This window comes from Cherax quadricarinatus, chromosome 65, assembly GCF_038502225.1.
Source record: "Cherax quadricarinatus isolate ZL_2023a chromosome 65, ASM3850222v1, whole genome shotgun sequence".
NCBI lineage: Eukaryota > Metazoa > Arthropoda > Malacostraca > Decapoda > Parastacidae > Cherax > Cherax quadricarinatus.
Genome location: NC_091356.1, coordinates 471,786 through 495,160, shown reverse-complemented (window position 1 = coordinate 495,160; position 23,375 = coordinate 471,786). Strand labels below are relative to the sequence as shown.

Genomic DNA, 23,375 nt, shown 5'->3' with positions numbered 1-23,375 from the left:
GTGTGTGCAAGGTAACATTAATGAAGGGATTTGGGAAAACCTATTAGCAATGGTACATCTCTGAGGGCCAACCATGCCGCTATATCGACACACTTCTTCTCCGTTTCCTCTTGGAGACAAAGAAATAAGAACAAGAACTATTAAGAAAATGAAAGAAAACTGAGATGGGCATTTATGCATGTGCATGTACATGCCTGTGTAGGGTGACCCAAGTGTAAGTAGAAGTAGCAGGATATACTTGCTATTGTGTTGGTTTAGGAGACAGAACAAAAAGACACCAGCAATCCTACCATTGTGTAAAACAATTACAGGCTTCCAGTTCACACTTATTTGGGTAATTGGTGCTTATTTTGTAGTATTGTTCAGCATTTTGAACTTTTAGTTTCTTTAAACTTATTTCATCCTTAAGTTTATTTGAATAATTTTTGTAAATGAATTCAGAATCAATCTGATATGAAACTAAGTGAAGTACTGTATTGTATGTATTGCTTTTCATTATTTGTAATTCTGCTTTACTTATTTAAGATTTTCATGCAATGTGTTATCAGCTAAGTAACCGTGATGGCAACAGTGGCCAGTTGGGCAACCGTCCATTGTCTATATCTATCCCCAACATGATGGACTCAGCTTTGACCACCAACCCCATCACAGGTTCACTCCATCGTCCACCTCAGGCTAGTTACACGAGTTTTTGTTAATCCTTCTTCTTGTACAGGGGAGGTTGTTAGGCCCTTTAATGGCAATAATTGCACTTTGTTTTAATTAATACTCCTAACTTGGGTAATGATGGCCATGCACTTACACATTGTAATTACCTATTTGAGTTTGTGCGGGAGTATTGTATGTGCTAGCTCTCACCTCTACCTCGTGATTTTCAAGCAAATGACAGGAAATAGCTGCAGCATATCTATTTATGAACCACATATGGTCTTATATTAATAATGTCAGTGTTTAGTTTATCCCACTTCTTTACCACTTACATTGAAGCAATGTTTCCTTTTTTCCCTGTGCTGTCTTATTCTACTTTTAAACTAGTTTTAACTCCAGCCTACTTTGCCTGATATTGTGATCATAATCCCTTTAGTTCTTTATTCTTCTAGTGAGTAGTAGTAGTTGTGACATTTACATAGCACTTAGACAAAGTAGGTCACTCATGCATAAAAAAAATATAATAAAGCAACAGACAAATACTCAATACAAATATGTGCTATCATGTTAAATTAAAATAACTGGCATCAATTAAAAACCTCATTAAATTAATACAGCCTCTCCTCACTTAGCAAAATACTCGTTTACCAACAACTCGGACTTAAGACGGGCTCTTTTCATTACAATATACAGTACACTACTGTATAAACATTTAAAAACATACCAGAAATGTTATAAATGGTACAAAGGTGACATTAAAACAATGTCAAAGATGGCCAACACAAACCCACTACCATTATAGTATGCTCCTCACTTAGTGATAAATTCACTTACCAACGTGGTCTTAGTAACAGAACTCCATTGTTAAGTCATGTAATGTCAAAAAAAAACTTCTAAAATTTCCCTAAGGTCATTACAGGCACCTCGATAATTATAAAAGCCATGCCAAAGGCAAAAAGGCCTAAGCCAAGGGCAAACTGTTAAAATATGATCCACAGTCAACAGCATGTCACAAGCTACACAAAGCAGGGGACAAACACTGGGAAATGGTAGCTATGAGTGAGATGTGTGTGCCCAGTCTACAAGTCAACAGAGCTTCATCTCAAAGTGATGAGGCTGTTGAAGGAAGGCTAAACACCCATTTCCTGCCTACCCCTGTATAACTTGTTCTTGGTGTACAGAACCCACTGGGCCTGCCATATCTGTGAGTAAGACCCATGAAGTCACCGTAAGGCAAACACCTACAGTAGAGTGGGCTCACTACAGCAGCAGCCTTCGCTTTGGTATCCGCCTGTTCATTTCCCAGGACACCAACAAAACTCTACATCCTTGTGCTTCTTAGTTCATTCCCCATAGCTCTAATACCAGTCTAAATATACTGCTTATGGTGTTCTACAATACTATCCTTATAGCTTTGTCACATATATGAAATGAAGTGTGCTTTGAACGTGGTTTTGTTTAGCTTCTTCATTGTTACTCTTATGTCATTCCTGCAAATATTTTCTTCCAAAGATGTTTTACTATAGTACTGAAGAAAATGATACAGTACAAACTGTCCTACATTCCACATGATGGAAATGAGGAGAGTTAAGCCATATGAACATCAAATTAAACATAGTTACAATCATGCAGACCAGATTTTTTTTAGCTCCAGAAAGGAAAAAAGAATGGCAAGGAATGAAAAAAATATATCACCACCTTTGAGGCATGTTGAATTGGAAATAAAGTCTGTGGTTGGTACATCAGACCTGCAGAAATTAATGCAAAAAAAAAAAAAGCATTAATATACACTTTTTCATTTTTGCTAACATACAAGGCTTTGAACCAAGCTACACCAAAATACTATTTATTAGGGAGCACCTCACTAAGTCAGATACAGTGTGTGCATCTTTCACATAGACATATATTAATGACCACTGTACTTTGACAAACATAATTTTTGCATAATAGTGATGAAAATAAATATTGAATATATTTAACTCATTACAGGGTATGACTGCACTTTCTCTTATGAAAAAGCCTCCCTCGGAGTCTGACTTTGAGCGGTATAGCAGCAGTACTGGTGGAGGTGATGGACACAATCTTATGGAAAAGTATGCTCAGGAAAATCTCAACATTCATACTCGTGGTCTTTTACGAAAAAAAGTTCCTGTCATAGACATGATTTCGTGGACCAAGGTATGTGTTGCTAGATTTTGTAGTAATAAATTTTTACATGTAGCTGTCTAGGTATTAATTTTTCATTGGTATAAGCTTATTTATTGACAAAAGTTATTATTTTATATTTTCTGCTAATACAAACAGAACAGAACCAGTAGTAAGATGTTTATATAAGAAAACAGTTGCATCTCATGAATGGTTTATGTTTGCGGCTCCGCTATATGACATGATTGCAACTAGCCCTCTTTTAAGGAAGGTTGCCACATTCTTCCTACATCTTTTCATCTGCCTTCAGATGTTTACTAATGACTCTTGAAGGAGCAAAATGAGTTTAAAAAAAAAAAAGTGTCAAACTGTGAGCACAAGAAAACATTATCATAGGATTCCACCTTCTGGTTTCGTATCATAAATGGAAAGAAACAATTGACCTTGCTGCAATGCAGACACAAAACTATGGGAAAAGATTGATTGATTTTTTTTTTACAGAGTTTTACAAGGTTAGGTTAAGGATCCCTAGCTTTATTGACAAGCTATTTACAGGTTAAGGATTCCTAACTTTATTGACAAGCTAAGAGCTGTTACCTACATCAGCTCCTTTGAAAGCATTTTTATTGTTATGAGACATACAAGTAGGGAACAGGATGAAGTTGGTGCCATCTGTGGGCCAGCATTTTCTTCTGATCAACTGACTTTATCTCGTTGACATCATAATGCTGTACAAATGTGTTGCATACTCAGGTCATCGTGGGGATAAATGATCTCAGATGAAGTGATGTTCTGGAGAAGGGTACACCCAGAGTGAAGTTGCTGCTTTCTGCCTGTCTTGTGGTATAGAAGCTTGCTTCACGCTGTCCTCGAAGTGGATCCAAGTGTGGTACTTTGACAATGATGGCCTTGTACACAACAGTAAGGCCACCCACATCCCTCCTGTGTTGAAGGCTCTGCTGAAATGAGAGATCTATCCAGGATGGGTCCAGGTGAAAGGAGACATCTGCCCGTGGTGTCCCTCACAGCCTGAGACGGTGGAACACTTCCTGCTGTGGTGCCCACGTTATCACTGCACGGACTACTATCCGTGCGGCCTTGCGCACGCATGGGGTGCACACTTTCACTCTACCTGCCCTCCTCAATGGGGAGGGGATTTGCCCTCTGGACCGTCAGGAGATATTGGCCTGTACCTGCTCCTTCCTGCTGGATTCGGGGCGTATCAGAGACATATGATACATAGTTATTAGTCAAGACATTCTTCCACTTTGGTCGATATCCCCTCTCCTAGCACTGGACGGCGGGGCTCGATACAGCGTATGCTGTCAGTGGCCCTGAAACCCAACAGAAGAAGAAGAAGAAGAGTACTTGTGCCTCATACAGGATCTTGCAATCCCTACTGTCAAGCAGATGCGAGATACAGCGAAGTGCTGTAAGCTTCCTGGCTGCCTTGTTTGCAAGATTTACGTGGTTTTTCATGGTCAGTTTGGAGTCAAATTTCGCCCCAAGGATATCAACTTCTTCCCCAGGTACCAACACCCTCCCATTCATACTACTGCACTAGCATTACCATCATGGTGCCTAGAGACCATCATCATTTGTGTTTTCTCAGGTGCAAATGTTACTTGCCATTGGTTTCCCCAAGCTGATACAGCTCTTAGCTGGTGATTGATGTAGCTAAGAGCAGCTGGCATTTCTTCTCTTGGATAAGTGAACATCAGAGTACAGTCATCTGCACATGCATGGGATTCTGGGATGAGATGAAGGTCATTGAAGTAGACATTCCATAACAATGGTCTCAGCACACTTCCTTGTGGAACACTTGCCCCAATAGGATGTCTTGCTGGTTCTATTCCATTGAGAACTACCCTTAGAGATCTACCATGAAGGTAATCACTGAGGAGACATAGCATAGAACCCACAATTCCCAGTGCTTGCAGTTTTGCCAAGAGGCCCTGGTGCCATACTTGGTCGAAAGCACCAGCAATGCCCAGTGCTACCACACATCTGACTTTGGATTCACCCAGTGACTGGTGCCATTTAGTGGAGAGTTGAACAACAGATCAGCAGCAGAGTAACCTTTCCTGAAGCCATACTGACAGTCACAAAGCAGTGAGTGGTAGTCAAAAAACTCTGTCATTTGTCTTGAGATTTTTGTCTCAAAGATCTTGCCAGTGATTGACAGGAGTGACACTGGTCTGTAGTTGCTGATTTCTGATCTGCTCTTCTTTTTGTGAACAGGGACTACATTTGCCTCTTTCCACAGAGAAGACCATTTACACTGTACTAGGCAAAGCTAAAAGATGTGAGTTAGAGGTGCTGGTAGCTGGTCTGCACATCTCAGCAATCTTGGGCTCAACTTGTCTGGGCCCACAGCCTTTTCTTGGTCAAGCAATTTAAGAAGGAAATGCACCTCCTCCTGCCTTATTGTCACCACTGACAGTTTTGACACAGTTCTTGCAACTAGCCAAGGAGGGTCCCTAGCTGGATCAGGAACTTGCATTTTGGAAGCAAATTGTTTGGCAAAGAGGTCCACTGTCTCTTGACTACTAGTAGAGATAGTCCCATCCTGTCGATTTAGAGGTGGAATGAGTTCATTAGGCAGATAACCTTGTCTGTCCTTGACCAGGGACCACCAGGTTTTGGAGCCTACTCTACCTGATGCTAGCTTTCTTTTTGTGTCCACCTCCCATTTAGCGATGGCCCACTTTTGAACTTCACCCATGTGCCTACAGGCTTGCCTGTGCAAGTTCCTGATATAGATGGTAGGATGTTTCTTATACCTTCACCATGCCTTGTACTTAGCAGTAGCAGCCCCTCTACAATGAAAGCTGAACCAAGACTGATCTGTAGGCTTCGTCACATGTTGCTGGTGAGGGATGTGTTCTTGTTGTAGATCAGGGATGTGTCCAGTGAAGGCTTTCACTTGGTTGTCAACATCCCCTTGGAGAAGAGCATTCCAATAAGTGGTAATGAGCTCAGAGCAAAGGGCTGGCCAATTACCTCTTTCCCATAGCCAGATTGTGTGTGTGGACTCCTCACCTTGTTCTGTTGGGATTTTAAGTGTCGTAAAAACAGCCTTGTGGTCAGACAATCCAACATAGCCGAGGAGTTGACAAGTGACTATACCTTCTGCCAGATGACTCACTACTGGGTCAAGGGAGGAGTCAGAGATGTGTGTAGGGAAATCAACAAAGTTTCTCATGTCAAATACTGCAAGAAAGTCATCAAAGTCCTTCTTTATAAGATGTTGGTTGAGGTCACCAACAATTATGTGTTCAAGCAGAAGGGAGTCCACATTTTCAATTAGGAAGTTGATGGAGTCTGCATGTTGCCAATGAGGTCTGTACATTGCACATTCTAGTAAAGAGGTACTAGTGTTGATGCATAGCTTGAAGAACATCATTTCAAGAAAAGTAGGGATGGCAACATCAATGTGCTGGGCATGTACACTTTTAGAGAAGCACACAGCAACACCACCTCCTTGCCCTTGCCTGTCTCTTTTCATCCATGAGGTGTAGCTAGCAGTTCTTGCAAAATTTTCTGGAATCCTGTCGTCCAAAAATGTTTCAACAACAGCTGTCATGTTGGGACGTTGAGTGTTCACAAAACTGTGTGGGAGCTCTCCAACATTGGTAATGAAACCTCTAATGTTGGCCGACAGGATGCTGATAGACTGGCTTGAGGTGGTGGATGTGTAAGGCATGTAAGGTACCTGCCCTTGAGAGATGTAGGGCACCAAGGCAGTTGCTGGGATGTAGGTCTGTGGTCTTGTATAAGACACAGTACCACCTGCTGGGCTGAGATAGGAGTAGATGAGTGGGTGATGTGTGAGTATGTTCACGAATTCAGAGATCCTGCTGGTTTGTTCCGAGAACAGGTCCCGAAACAGGTGGTCCTCTCTGTCAAGTTCCTTTTTCTTCTGACACTGGTCCTCCTGATGTCCTTTCTTGTGGCAGTAATTGCACCTGGTATCTCACAGGCAGTTGTTAGCGGTTTTCCCCCCTCCTTTGACAGCGAAAGCACTGCCTAGGGGCCTGGAAGCGTGGACTCCTATTTGTTGCACCTCCTGTGTTTCACTGCTGATTTGTCTGCAGGTTCTGCTGCTGGTGAGCCTAATGATTGTGTATCTGATGAACGTTTTCCTGGGACTGTGTTTATTTATTTATTTAATGTCTTTGCAAACAGTACATTGAGATTGTGTATATACAATAGTGGGTTGCAATGCAAAGAGAGCCTCTATTATGCCTAGGCATTATGGGCCAACTTAACATTATTGGCTTACATTCTACTTAATACTAAGGAGTAGTATATCATAGTTGTACAGTAGGAAAGTAATTATTTCATAGTTGTACAGTAGAATATTAATTATAAATGAATCAAAATTTGTATAATACAAAGATATATTTATATTCTAAAATGCTTTTGTGAAAAACAATAATTCAATTATATTCCTGTCAACAATGGATAAAAGGTTCAATGTGATTGTTTCAGTTATGATGTGGGAGTACATAGGTGAATAAATGTGTACTGAGTATTTAGCATTTAGTCTAGGGTGATTAAGTGGCTTTTGAGAAGAGTCTTAAATTGATTTTCAGACTGGGTTACTTAAATATCTTCTGGTAATGAATTCCATATTTTGGGGCCCTTTGTGCATAGAGTTTTTACACAGTGTGATATGGACACGAGGTATATCAAAAAGAGATCTGTGTCTTGTGTTGTGGTCATGTGTCCTGTTTAGGTTGGTGAGGAAAAGTTTGAGTGGGGGTTTATATTTGTGTGTATTGTTCTGTGTATGTAGTAGGCACATGAATAAGTATGGATGTTCTTAATAGTAAGCAGATTCAGACTTTTGAAAATTGGTGGAGTATGCTGGCGGGAGTGGGAATTTGTTATCATTCTTACTGCTGCCTTTTGCTGGGTTATTAGGGTTTTTAGGTGATTGGATGTTGTTGATCCCCATGCACAAATTCCATATGTAAGATAAGGGTATATGAGTGAATGGTACAGTGCCAGGAGAGCTGATTGTGGAATGTAGTACCTTATCTTTCATAGTATGCCTACAGTCTTGGAGATTTTCTTGGTGATTTGTTGTATGTGTGTCCGGAACTTAAGGCTACTGTTAAGGTGGATACCTAGGAATTTTCCCTCTGAGTCTTGTGACTGATGATCCATTTAGCGTAATGTTAATTGGATCATTTGCAGCTTTGTTTCCAAACTGAATGAAATAGGTTTTATCAGTGTTCAGGGTAAGTTTGTTAGTCATCATCCAGGCAGATATTTTCTGTAATTCAGCATTGACTGTGTTTGCTAGTATGACTGCGTTTGGGTGGGAAAATACATATGTAGTGTCGTCTGCAAATAATATGGGTTTGAGTAGCTGTGATGCATTCGGTAGATCATTGATGTAGATGAGAAAGAGGAGTGGTCCAAGGATGCTTCCTAGTGGGACTCCTACTGTGATTGGTTGGGTGGAGGAGTTTGCATTATTTGCATACACATATTGAGTTCTTTTACTAAGGTATGACTTTAAGTAGTTGAGGGAGTGGCCTCTGATACCATAGTGCATTAATTTGGAGTACATTAGTTCATGGTCGACTGTATCAAAAGCTTTACGTAAATCAGTGAAAATGCCCAGCGGGACTTCTTTCTTTTCAAGTGCGGTATATATTAGTTCTAGCTTGTGTATGATAGCGTCATTTGTGCTTTATTATTCCTGAATCCAAACTGACAAGGGTTTAATATGTTGTGTGAAACGAGGTAGGAATAGATCCGTCTATGAATTAATTTTTCAAAGATTTTAGAGAGCAGTGGTAAGTTAGATATTTGTCTATAGTTATTCAAGTCGGCTTGGTCACCTCCTTTATGGATCGGAGTGACCCTCACTATTTTGAGGATTGTTGGGAAGGTAGATGATTCAATGGATTTGTTAAAGAGTGTTGCAATAATTGGTGACAATACTTGAGAAGCTTTTTTGTACATAAAAGCAGGCAAGTTGTTTATGTCTCCTGCCTTGTTTTTAAGGGTGTTTATGATGAGCATAACTTCAGTGGGGCTGGTTGGAGCTAGGAATAGCATATTTGGGTAGGTTCCTATGGTGTAGTCTGATGGACGGGCATTTGTGCTTGGTATTTTGTTTGCTAGATTTTTTCCTATGGTGGAGAAGAAAACATTAAGTCTGTTTGCTGTTTCAGTTGGAGCGAGTAGGGGTTCATCTGATTTTGTTAGTTTGATTGCTTTGTTTTTGGATAACTTTTTAGTTCCAAGAATTTCAGATAGAGTTTTCCAGGTTTTTTTCATATCACCTTTGATGTTATATAATCTATTTTCATAATACAATTTTTTTGACCTTCTTATCAGGCTGGTAAGTGCTGACGAGTAATTTTTCAACTGTTCTCTGGTTATTTGACCCATTCTATACTGTTTTTCATATTTGTGCTTTGTGTTAATGGATTTGAGGATGCTTGGTGTTAGCCAGGGATTATTCAGTCTCTTTGCTGTGATCTGTTTAGTTTTTCTGTGGCAATGTCTGTTATAGAGGCATTGGGCTTTTTTTAGAAAATTATTTATACATTCATTCATATCTGTATGTGTCGAGCTCATTTTTGCCAATTGATGTTATTCATAGCTGCTATAAAGTTGTTAACTACTGTCTCGTTATGTAGTCTGAAGGTTACTTTAGTAATGTGTTGTGGTAGTTTGCCCAGGTTAGTTATGAGAAAGGTTGGGTAGTGGTCTGTAGTGTTGTCTGTGATTATGCCTGATTTTAAAGGGGATATGGTGTTTGTCCAGATGTGGAAGGTTGGTGGAAGGTGAGACGGCTGTAGATGTCTTCCTCTACCACGCCCCTGTACAGTTCTGACAGATGTGTTTTTGCTGTTCATACTTTGGGGCAGCAGCTGCTCAGGTGCAGTGATAGTCCCCTGATTATTAACTGCACCAATCTCTAGTGAAGAAAATCCTGACTCAGTACTTTACTGTGGAGCCTTAGCGATGACAAAATTCCACCAGTTATTTACCTCTTGAGTTGAGCTCAGTGTGGGACTTCATCTTTGTCAATAGTGTCACCATCAGCTGAGCAGCTTATGTCAGTTGATGTAGGCTTGCACTGGCCTTCTACAATAGCCTGAAGGGTATCTAATGATTTGAAGAGCTCATGAAGTGCTTCCCTGTGATGAATTATCTTAGCTGTGACTTTACAACACAGCCCACGAGGGCAGTCTTCATCTTTGGAGAGGAGTCCCTGAGGTACTTCTGAACCTTCCTCTTGTAGCTCCAGGCTTGTTTCCACATATACCACAGGATTATGGATATCCTTCAATTATCTGAGATTTTCTACCTGGCTGCAACAAAATTCTTCCAGAATGCAATCTGTGTGGCAGTAATTGGAACAAGTAGGCTCCTTACATATAAGAAGTATTTTGTCCTTTGTAGTATACCCACAAACACTGCAGTATCTACTGGGGACAATAGCCAGATAGCGAAGATATTCTTGCTATTTTGCAATGTGAAGTCATCACAGAGGAAGCTTTGTAAGTTTACAATGAAGTACACAGGAAAGAGAGGGTGGTGGTATCATGGGGGTGTTTATAATGGGGTGGGTAGTGAGGGAAGGTGAGGGCAGGCTGTGGGCTGGCAAGCTGGGAGTGTTGCCTTCTCACTATCACTTAATAAACAACTGTTTATGTTATCCACATTTTCACTACAGGAAGATGTTAGCACAAATTACTATGTTACATTGTACAAATTACTATGTTACATTGTACAAGTCATGTTGTTATAAAGCACCCAGATGCTAGTACATAGCACCAAATTAGATGCTCACTGTGAAGGCAATAGTGATGTCAGTTACTAGGCCTGCCACTGTCCCCTCACTCTCACCACATTGTTCATCAAAACACTCTTAAGTATCACTGATTTTGCTTATATTCACTTCTATGGAGGAGATGGCTTACTTGTACTAATGTGTTGTAGGTAGTACTATGTCACTGAACAGTTTTTTCCTTGCCAACCCTCGTAGTTAAGTCTTCTTCTTTCTTTCAACACACCGGCCGTATCCCACCGAGGCGGGGTAGCCTAAAAGGAAAAACAAAAGTTTCTCCTTTTACATTTAGTAAGATATACAGAAGAGGTTACTAGCCCCTTGCTCCCGGCATTTTAGTCGCCTCTTACAACACGCATGGCTTACGGAGGAAGAATTCTGTTCCACTTCCCCATGGAGATAAGAGGAAATAAACAAGAATAAGAACTAGAAAGAAAATAGAAGAAAACCCAGAGGGGTGTGTATATATGTGCTTGTACATGTATGTGTAGTGTGACCTAAGTGTAAGTAGAAGTAGCAAGACATACCTGAAATCTTGCATGTTCATGAGACAGAAAAAAGGACACCAGCAATCCTACCATCATGTAAAACAATTACAGGCTTTCATTTTACACTCACTTGGGAGGACGGTAGTACCTCCCTGGGCGGTTGCTGTCTACCAACCTACTACCTATTCGTAGTTAAGTAATATTAAGAAAGTTTGTGTAGCACACTGTGACACGTCCTGCCTCCCCCCCCCCCCTTCCCACACCTCTCTGTCTCTCTCTCTCTCTTCAGTATTCTCCTAGCATCACCAACAACCTAACTGGTCAGAGACTGGGCTGTGACTAGCAGATGGAGGATCAAGCCTCCAGCACTCCTTGCTTTGAATGACCAAAGTGGGTTTAGTGCTTAACATGAATATTATAATAAAAATAACAAAGCTAGATAGAAAAAAAAAGACAAGCATATCATCTTGTTTGTATCAGTAATGTAAAGTGGCATTATTGAATTTTATATACTTAATCCTACCAATTCAAATTGTTTTACCTTATTGAAATATTCTATTTATATTGTAATTTATTATTTCAGGATCCAATTCGAAAACCTATGTTAGCCACTTTGGACAAATCTGTGAAAAACCAAGCATGTGAGCTTTTCAGACTGGTTCAGATCTACATGAGTGACCGGAAGCCAAAACCTGGAATGACTCTTAATTCAGTGGGTCTAGACATTGTCACTATGTGTTATAATACACTTGGACTAAGAGATGAGCTCTTTGTTCAGATCTGCAGACAAACTACAGAAAATCATAAAAGGTAAGTATATTTATAGAAGGGCTTTTGAAAAATGGGTTTAAAATAAATTTATTTACAGTTCAGTATGACTTTTATTAAAAGTTAAAATTTTTGGAGTATAGTAGGGTTTGTTTTAAATTCTCCATGAGCACATCTCTATTATGTCTGGAATTTTTCCAAAATTTCAAGTGCTTTAAAGTTATTGCATATTTTACATACACAGTGGAACCTTGGTATATGACCAGCTCCCTACTCAAACAAAGCTCAGCACTTGACCAAACAAATACGACCTGCCAGAACTTCGCTGTATACTACAGCCTCTCTTCACTTAGCAAAGTACTTGTTTACCGACGCCTCGGACTTGCGACAGGCATTCTCACCATATTTATACCTAAATAATGTATATTAGAGCTGATTTCCTCTATTCTGGTTATTTCAAAATACAGTACATTACTGTATAAACATTTAAAAATATACCAGAAACATTATAAATGGTGCAAAGGTGACATTAAAACAATATCAAAGATGGTTGACATAAACTCACCATCATTATAATATGCTCCTCACTTAGCGACGACTTCATTTAACGACGTGGTCTTAGGAACGAAACTCCGTCGTTAAGTGAGGAGATGCTGTATTTCGTGTTTCTTCACATTTCTTGGTGTTTTCTTTGTATTATTTGTATAAATAAGTCACCATGGGTTCTACGACGATTAGTGACAACAGCCAACTAAACAGAAAATTGGTTGAGAAGAACTTCTTCGATGCCCAAATGGAGCAGCACTCGAACACCCTTCTGGAATGAATTAAGGTCACATACCAAGGTTCCACTGTACCCTGACACTATATAATCTCTTGGGCGCATTAAATGTCATATATTGCGTTAATATAGACATTTCCATTAATCCAGCTATGATATTTTTTCAAAATTATATAATAAACATGCATGTTATATAATAAACATGCATGTCCTGGCTTTAAGTGAAATGAAGCTGAAGGGGGTGGGAGAGTTTCAATGGAGAGGAATAAATGGGATTAGGTCAGGGGTTTCAAATAGAGTTAGAGCTAAAGAAGCAGTAGCAATAATGTTGAAGGATAAGCTATGGCAGGAAAAGAGGGACTATAAATGTATTAATTCAAGGATTATGTAGAGTAAAATAAAGATTGGATGTGAAAAGTGGGTTATAGTAAGCGTGTATGCACCTGGAGAAGAAAGAAGTGTAGAGGATAGAGAGAGATTTTGGGAAATGTTGAGTGAATGCGTGGGGAGCTTTGAATCAAGTGTGAGAGTAATGGTGGTTGGGGATTTCAATGCTAAAGTGGGTAAAAATGTTATGGAGGGAGTAGTAGGTAAATTTGGGGTGCCAGGGGTAAATGTAAATGGGGAGCCTTTAATTGAGCTATGTGTAGAAAGAGATTTGGTAATAAGTAATACGTATTTTATGAAAAAGAGGATAAATATACAAGGTATGATGTAGCACGTAATGAAAGTAGTTTGTTAGATTATGTATTGGTGGATAAAAGGTTGATGGGTAGGCTCCAGGATGAACATGTTTATAGAGGGGCAACTGATATATCGGATCATTATTTAGTTGTAGCTACAGTTAGAGTAAGAGGTAGATGGGAAAAGAGGAAGGTGGCAACAACAAGTAAGAGGGAGGTGAATGTGTATAAACTAAGGGAGGAGGAAGTTCGGGGGAGATATAAGCGACTGTTGGCAGAAAGGTGGGCTAGTGCAAAGATGAGTAGTGGGGGGGTTGAAGAGGGTTGGAATAGTTTTAAAAATGCAGTATTAGAATGTGGGGCAGAAGTTTGTGGTTATAGGAGGGTGGGGGCAGGTGGAAAGAGGAGTGATTGGTGGAATGATGAAGTAAAGGGTGTGATAAAAGAGAAAAAGTTAGCTTATGAGAGGTTTTTACAAAGCAAAAGTGTTATAAGAAAAGCAGAGTATATGGAGAGTAAAAGAAAGGTGAAGAGAGTGGTGAGAGAGTGCAAAAGGAGAGCAGATGATAGTGGGAGAGGCACTGTCAAGAAATTTTAATGAAAATAAGAAAAAAATTTGGAGTGACTTAAACAAGTTAAGAAAGCCCTAGGGAAAGTATGGATTTGTCAGTTAAAAACAGAGTAGGGGAGTTAGTAGATGGAGAGAGGGAGGTATTAGGTAGATGGCGAGAATATTTTGAGGAACTTTTAAATGTTGAGGAAGAAAGGGAGGCGGTAATTTCATGCACTGGTCAGGGAGGTATACCATCTTTTAGGAGTGAAGAAGAGCAGAATGTAAGTGTGGGGGAGGTACGCGAGGCATTACGTAGAATGAAAGGGGGTAAAGCAGCTGGAACTGATGGGATCATGACAGAAATGTTAAAAGCAGGGGGGGATATAGTGTTGGAGTGGTTGGTACTTTTGTTTAATAAATGTATGAAAGAGGGGAAGGTACCTAGGGATTGGCAGAGAGCATGTATAGTCCCTTTATATAAAGGGAAAGGGGACAAAAGAGATTGTAAAAATTATAGAGGAATAAGTTTATTGAGTATACCAGGAAAAGAGTACGGTAGGGTTATAATTGAAAGAATTAAAGGTAAGACAGAATGTAGGATTGCAGATGAGCAAGGAGGTTTCAGAGTGGGTAGGGGATGTGTAGATCAAGTGTTTACATTGAAGCATATATGTGAACAGTATTTAGATAAAGGTAGGTAAGTTTTTATTGCATTTATGGATTTAGAAAAGGCATATGATAGAGTGGATAGGGGAGCATTGTGGCAGATGTTGCAAGTATATGGAATAGGTGGTAAGTTACTAAATGCTGTAAAGAGTTTTTATGAGGATAGTGAGGCTCAGGTTAGGGTGTGTAGAAGAGAGGGAGACTACTTCCCGGTAAAAGTAGGTCTTAGACAGGGATGTGTAATGTCACCATGGTTTAATATATTTATAGATGGGGTTGTAAAAGAAGTAAATGCTAGGGTGTTCGGGAGAGGGGTGGGACTAAATTATGGGGAATCAAATTCAAAATGGGAATTAACACAGTTACTTTTTGCTGATGATACTGTGCTTATGGGAGATTCTAAAGAAAAATTGCAGAGGTTAGTGGATGAGTTTGGGAATGTGTGTAAAGGTAGAAAGTTGAAAGTGAACATAGAAAAGAGTAAGGTGATGAGGGTATCAAATGATTTAGATAAAGAAAAATTGGATATCAAATTGGGGAGGAGGAGTATGGAAGAAGTGAATGTTTTCAGATACTTGGGAGTTGACGTGTCGGCGGATGGATTTATGAAGGATGAGGTTAATCATAGAATTGATGAGGGAAAAAAGGTGGGTGGTGCATTGAGGTATATGTGGAGTCAAAAAACGTTATCTATGGAGGCAAAGAAGGAAATGTATGAAAGTATAGTAGTACCAACACTCTTATATGGGTGTGAAGCTTGGGTGGTAAATGCAGCAGCGAGGAGACGGTTGGAGGCAGTGGAGATGTCCTGTCTAAGGGCAAAGTGTGGTGTAAATATTATGCAGAAAATTCGGAGTGTGGAAATTAGGAAAAGGTGTGGAGTTAATAAAAGTATTAGTCAGAGGGCAGAAGAGGGGTTGTTGAGGTGGTTTGGTCATTTAGAGAGAATGGATCAAAGTAGAATGACATGGAAAGCATATAAATCTATAGGGGAAGGAAGGCGAGGTAGGGGTCGTCCTCGAAAGGGTTGGAGAGAGGGGGTAAAGGAGGTTTTGTGGGCAAGGGGCTTGGACTTCCAGCAAGCGTGCGTGAGCGTGTTAGATAGGAGTGAATGGAGACGAATGGTACTTGGGACCTGACAATCTGTTGGAGTGTGAGCAGGGTAATATTTAGTGAAGGGATTCAGGGAAACCGGTTATTTTCATATAGTCGGACTTGAGTCCTGGAAATGGGAAGTACAATGCCTGCACTTTAAAGGAGGAGTTTGGGATATTGGCAGTTTGGAGGGATATGTTGTGTATCTATACGTATGTGCTTCTAAACTGTTGTATTCTGAGCACCTCTGCAAAAACAGTGATTATGTGTGAGTGTGGTGAAAGTGTTGAATGATGAAAGCATTTTCTTTTTGGGGATTTTCTTTCTTTTTTGGGTCACCCTGCCTCGGTGGGAGACGGCCAACTTGTTAAAAAAAAAAAAATGCAGCATAACATATAAACATGATACATACACCCACAGTATAAAAATTGACATAAATATAAGATTTGCTTACCAAGCCGTTTGTACGAGTGTCGGAAAAATTGCGTTTTCTTAGTCAAAGACCAGTTTCTTAACTGTAGAAAAATATTCCCTTCATATGCCTTCACTCTATAGCTGTTCATGACCCTTGTGGGTTTAACACTTCTTTTTTATTATTATAATAATAATAACTTGTATTTTTTTTTTTTATTATCACACTGGCCGATTCCCACCAAGGCAGGGTGGCCCGAAAAAGAAAAACTTTCACCATCATTCACTCCATCACTGTCTTGCCAGAAGGGTGCTTTACACTACAGTTTTTAAACTGCAACATTAACACCCCTCCTTCAGAGTGCAGGCACTGTACTTCCCATCTCCAGGACTCAAGTCCGGCCTGCCGGTTTCCCTGAATCCCTTCATAAATGTTACTTTGCTCACACTCCAACAGCACGTCAAGTATTAAAAACCATTTGTCTCCATTCACTCCTATCAAACACACTCACGCATGCCTGCTGGAAGTCCAAGCCCCTCGCACACAAAGCCTCCTTTACCCCCTCCCTCCAACCCTTCCTAGGCCGACCCCTACCCCGCCTTCCTTCCACTACAGACTGATACACTCTTGAAGTCATTCTGTTTCGCTCCATTCTCTCTACATGTCCGAACCACCTCAACAACCCTTCCTCAGCCCTCTGGACAACAGTTTTGGTAATCCCTCACCTCCTCCTAACTTCCAAACTACGAATTCTCTGCATTATATTCACACCACACATTGCCCTCAGACATGACATCTCCACTGCCTCCAGCCTTCTCCTCGCTGCAACATTCATCACCCACGCTTCACACCCATATAAGAGCGTTGGTAAAACTATACTCTCATACATTCCCCTCTTTGCCTCGAAGGACAAAGTTCTTTGTCTCCACAGACTCCTAAGTGCACCACTCACTCTTTTTCCCTCATCAATTCTATGATTCACCTCATCTTTCATAGACCCATCCGCTGACACGTCCACTCCCAAATATCTGAATACGTTCACCTCCTCCATACTCTCTCCCTCCAATCTGATATTCAATCTTTCATCACCTAATCTTTTTGTTATCCTCATAACCTTACTCTTTCCTGTATTCACCTTTAATTTTCTTCTTTTGCACACCTTACCAAATTCATCCACCAATCTCTGCAGCTTCTCTTCAGAATCTCCCAAAAGCACAGTGTCATCAGCAAAGAGCAGCTGTGACAACTCCCACTTTGTGTGTGATTCTTTATCTTTTAACTCCACGCCTCTTGCCAAGACCCTCGCATTTACTTCTCTTACAACCCCATCTATAAATATATTAAACAACCACGGTGACATCACACATCCTTGTCTAAGGCCTACTTTTACTGGGAAAAAATTTCCCTCTTTCCTACATACTCTAACTTGAGCCTCACTATCCTCGTAAAAACTCTTCACTGCTTTCAGTAACCTACCTCCTACACCATACACTTGCAACATCTGCCACATTGCCCCCCTATCCACCCTGTCATACGCCTTTTCCAAATCCATAAATGCCACAAAGACCTCTTTAGCCTTATCTAAATACTGTTCACTTATATGTTTCACTGTAAACACCTGGTCCACACACCCCCTACCTTTCCTAAAGCCTCCTTGTTCATCTGCTATCCTATTCTCCGTCTTACTCTTAATTCTTTCAATTATAACTCTACCATACACTTTACCAGGTACACTCAACAGACTTATCCCCCTATAATTTTTGCACTCTCTTTTATCCCCTTTGCCTTTATACAAAGGAACTATGCATGCTCTCTGCCAATCACTAGGTACCTTACCCTCTTCCATACATTTATTAAATAATTGCACCAACCACTCCAAAACTATATCCCCACCTGCTTTTAACATTTCTATCTTTATCCCATCAATCCCGGCTGCCTTACCCCCTTTCATTTTACCTACTGCCTCACGAACTTCCCCCACACTCACAACTGGCTCTTCCTCACTCCTACAAGATGTTATTCCTCCTTGCCCTATACACGAAATCACAGCTTCCCTATCTTCATCAACATTTAACAATTCCTCAAAATATTCCCTCCATCTTCCCAATACCTCTAACTCTCCATTTAATAACTCTCGTCTCCTATTTTTAACTGACAAATCCATTTGTTCTCTAGGCTTTCTTAACTTGTTAATCTCACTCCAAAACTTTTTCTTATTTTCAACAAAATTTGTTGATAACATCTCACCCACTCTCTCATTTGCTCTCTTTTTACATTGCTTCACCACTCTCTTAACCTCTCTCTTTTTCTCCATATACTCTTCCCTCCTTGCATCACTTCTACTTTGTAAAAACTTCTCTTATGTTAACTTTTTCTCCCCTACTACTCTCTTTACATCATCATTCCACCAATCACTCCTCTTCCCTCCTGCACCCACTTTCCTGTAACCACAAACTTCTGTTGAACACTCTAACACTACATTTTTAAACCTACCCCATACCTCTTCGACCCCATTGCCTATGCTCTCATTAGCCCATCTATCCTCCAATAGCTGTTTATATCTTACCCTAACTGCCTCCTCTTTTAGTTTACAAACCTTCACCTCTCTCTTCCCTGATGCTTCTATTCTCCTTGTATCCCATCTACCTTTTACTCTCAGTGTAGCTACAACTAGAAAGTGATCTGATATATCTGTGGCCCCTCTATAAACATGTACATCCTGAAGTCTACTCAACAGTCTTTTATCTACCAATACATAATCCAACAAACTACTGTCATTTCGCCCTACATCATATCGTGTATACTTATTTATCCTCTTTTTCTTAAAATATGTATTACCTATAACTAAACCCCTTTCTATACAAAGTTCAATCAAAGGGCTCCCATTATCATTTACACCTGGCACCCCAAACTTACCTACCACACCCTCTCTAAAAGTTTCTCCTACTTTAGCATTCAGGTCCCCTACCACAATTACTCTCTCACTTGGTTCAAAGGCTCCTATACATTCACTTAACATCTCCCAAAATCTCTCTCTCTCCTCTGCATTCCTCTCTTCTCCAGGTGCATACACGCTTATTATGACCCACTTCTCGCATCCAACCTTTACTTTAATCCACATAATTCTTGAATTTACACATTCATATTCTCTTTTCTCCTTCCATAACTGATCATTTAACATTACTGCTACCCCTTCCTTTGCTCTAACTCTCTCAGATACTCCAGATTTAATCCCATTTATTTCCCCCCACTGAAACTCTCCTACCCCCTTCAGCTTTGTTTCGCTTAGAGCCAGGACATCCAACTTCTTTTCATTCATAACATCAGCAATCATCTGTTTCTTGTCATCCGCACTACATCCACGCACATTTAAGCATCCCAGTTTTATAAAGTTTTTCTTCTTCTCTTTTTTAGTAAATGTATACAGGAGAAGGGGTTACTAGCCCATTGCTCCCGGCATTTTAGTCGCCTCATACGACACGCATGGCTTACGGAGGAAAGATTCTTTTCCACTTCCCCATGGACAATAGAAGAAATAAAAAAGAACAAGAGCTATTTAGAAAAAGGAGAAAAACCTAGATGTATGTATATATATATATGCATGTGCGTGTCTGTGAAGTGTGACCAAAGTGTAAGTAGGAGTAGCAAGATATCCCTGTTATCTAGCGTGTTTATGAGACAGAAAAAGAAACCAGCAATCCTACCATCATGCAAAACAGTTACAGGTTTTTGTTTCACAGTCATCTGGCAGGACGGTAGTACTTCCCTGGGTGGTTGCTGTCTACCAACCTACTACCTAATAATAATTTCTCAGAGCATCATTCCTTCTAAAAGTTACGTGAGAATGGAAGTGTTGGTCTTTATTTATTCTACTGTAGCACTGTGGAGACAACTTGTACACAATTCATGGTGTTTGTAGGAATGTGTATCAACCATAACCAGACGGTTTGTTTACACAAGTACTCTGTGGCTCTGTCATCCTACTCATTCTCTCTCTCTCATTTATTCACTCTAATCTTGCTTACTCATCTCTCTCTCACCCTGCATTAAGACTACAAATATTTTAAGATAAGTATTGAGTGTACTGTACAGTGGACCCCTGGTTTTCGTAATTAATCTGTTCCAGAGAGAGTGACTAAACCCGAATATGATAATTCCGAATTAATTTTCCCTATAAGAAATAATGGAAACTCAATTAATCCATTTCAGACACCCAAAAGTATTAACAAAAAATATTTTCTTCACGAAATATACATTTACCTACACAGTAAACAATGATACATGAAGAATAAAACAATAATATCACACTTTCCTTTATTGAAGGCATGGTGATGTATGGAAGATGGGAGGAGGGGAGAGGATGGAGGAATTTACAATTGTTTGGAAGGGGAATCCCCTTCCATAAACACTTCAGGTATGAAGTCCTTATCCTGGGTTACTTACCTTCTTTGTTTTTTAATGCCACTAGGACCAGCTTGAGTCACTAGACCCCTGTCACTCAAAAAAGTGTTCCAGAGAGGTCTGTTGCTGGCATATGTTAGGAATTGTGTTGGGAGACAGGACAAGATAGTCTTTCAATATGACACTAATATCAGCTCTATGGTTTATTTGTCTAGCACAATTCATCTAATGTGACATAATAAACAATATTAATAACATAGAAACATGATATATACTCTAGAATGAATAAAATATGGCATTAAGAATCAAGAGTGGTGGTGTGTTGTTTGTTGTTGGGTGTATAAGGATCACTGAAAGATAAGCCTTACATAGTGGTGGTGAAGGCAGCAGAGGCGGTGGTGTTAGTCAGTAGCCCTATATACCTCCAACAACAATGGAGGAGTCAGTTTCGTGCTGTCCTTTTTCTATCGATTAATCGCTTGAGTTACTTGCTACACTGTATCACTGGCTGGTGCTATAGCCTTTATCAACTCCTGCTGCTTTAGTATCATACATATTGCAGAATCATTGAAAAAGGCACATTCTCCCCTCTCTCTCTCTCAGCCCTTTACCAAAGTTGTGGCTGGCACTAGCAACTTTCTTTGGGCCCATGGTGGCTTATTTAGCAGTTGCAAGCACTAAAAAGACTGGAATAATGCAAAATATATCGTATGAACACATGAGATTGTCCTCACTGGCTGATAAACAATGGCACACTGGCTGTAAATGGTGTGTCGGACCACTCGGGCCAAGCAGACACGTTCGGTACGAATGACTAATAGCGAGTTCAGTGACGATCACTGAGCCAGTATTTTGATGAAAAAATGTTACTTATTCCAAATATGTACGTATTATGAATTCTGATGACGATGTAATCCGGGGGACCACTGCATATGCATTTTATCACTAGAGCGCTCTAAATGTCGTAGTAGGTGGGGTGGCGAGGCGGCCTACCATACCTCCCACACAATTTTCTACCAATAAATACTTTTCACCTCTCACCCTACATTAAGACCATTAAGACTACAAATATTTTAAGGTAAGTAACAAGTGTACTGTATATGCATTTTATCACTCTAGGGCACTTTAGCTGTATTGCCCTTGTGGCTTAGCGCTTCTTTTTGATTATAATAATCTAGGGCACTTTAAGCATCGTAGTATATTATGTGTGGGTGGGCTGGCCAGGAGGGCTACCACACCTGACTTCTTACAGTAAATACTACTCACCTTTTGCCCTACATTAAGACTACAAATATTTTGAGGTAAATAATGAGTGTACTGTGTGTGTATTTTACTTTTTATTGTTTTTAATGCCTAGTTCTATTGCTAACTTAATAAATGTTTAGTGTAAACTTGTTATTTGGCATTTATATGCATTTATAAGTGGAAAAAATGGCATTCTGCTTTGTGGCAGTAGCCTGGAACCTAACCTGCCACATAAGTGGGGCCCTACTGTACAGTACTACTTCAAAACCCATATTATAATCGTCATTATTCTGAAGATTTTCTATTTTAAGTATCAGTATCAGTCTAGAACTCTTGGCACATACTAAATGACATTTTTCTATCCTTTGAAAGTGTGTCAAATACCACAAAACCTATTTTCTTTGAGAGCTAGTATGTCAGATTCATTAAATTTTCAGATTTAGCAATGAAAAAGCTCAGATAAAGTAAAAATTTAGTAAGGGGTACTTTTGTGTTCTAGTCATGTGCAGAGTTATTATACTAACAAGGGAGTTAGTCACAGCCTTAAAAAGGCTGATTTTGCATTGTTATTTTCTCACTCTTGCACATGCAAGGTTTGTAACTATTAAATAGATCGACAAATTTTAACTTGCTAAGCTTAAACTTAGATGGTACAATCCTTCTCATAAGATGCTTCAGCCATAAAGGACTGAAGCCATTTAGATGAGGCTTAGTCAAGATATTTTACACACAAAAAGTAAACATGCCATTTTAAAAATATCATTAACAAAATAGCACCTACACACTCAGCCTTCTTCTAGGTAAGATACACTAGTGTTGAAAATTTGAAGCCAATCAGAAGACTTGACTTATCACATGGAAACCAGAACTGAGAATGGTCTATAAAACATGAACTAGATGGCACTTGTAAGTGCCAATAGTTGCATATACCTTTTCCTAGTTATAATACACAAGTGTTGAAAATATGAAGCTGATTGGATGTTATTCTCGAGTTATAACTTGAAAATTTTGGAAGAAGAAAAATTAAATAAAATTCTGATAACCAATATAAGGAAATCCCTTCAGGGATACGTAATAAAAAAAGTCACTACAATCAGTGAATCATTAGGATGAGTATGAAAATAGTGGAATGCCTCAAGGATGTGTGTTGAACCCCATATTATTCCTGGCATATACAAATGACCTGGTTTGAAGAATTGACTGTTAATTGGCCTTGTTTGCAGATGCCAACATGAGGACAAAAGAAGGCTGCAGAAAGGCCTGATTAGACTTCAGATATGGGCAGATAAATTTTACTGGAATTTAGCCCAAAGCAAAGTTATGAAGCTGGAAGATAAGGGAGTCCAAAGTACAATCAGGAAAGGGGGAAGAAGATGAAGCTCAGATGAGTTAAAAAAAACAGACCTACAATAATCATTACCCTAAACCTGTACCCTGAAGCACACAAGCAGAATAACATCAGCACAGGCTAATTTTGCAAACACAAGAGTGGCATCCACTCATATGTAGGATACATTCTTGAGCATTCAGCATCATTTTGGAGCCCTCATTTAGCAAAACACAAATCAAAATTTGAGAAAGTACAAAGGAATGCATCGAAACTGGTTCCTGAATCAAGAGGGAGGATCAACTGTATTAAACAAAATTTTTGGTTCTTCTGCCTGCTAT

At 39.7% G+C, this 23,375-nt stretch overlaps 1 protein-coding gene across 1 annotated transcript in view; it reads left to right on the top strand.

Moving 5' to 3' along the window:
* The first annotated feature begins 519 nt into the window (after window positions 1-519).
* The window catches only part of LOC138854630 (rho GTPase-activating protein 39-like), a 41,901-nt gene continuing 19,045 nt past the window's right edge, over window positions 520-23,375 (top strand). Inside the window, exons 1-3 of the mRNA XM_070098832.1 lie at window positions 520-674; window positions 2,638-2,826; window positions 11,687-11,913. Of these exons, the coding sequence (XP_069954933.1) occupies window positions 537-674; window positions 2,638-2,826; window positions 11,687-11,913 (554 nt within the window). The 5' untranslated portion in view covers window positions 520-536. The remainder of the gene's footprint in view (window positions 675-2,637; window positions 2,827-11,686; window positions 11,914-23,375) is intronic.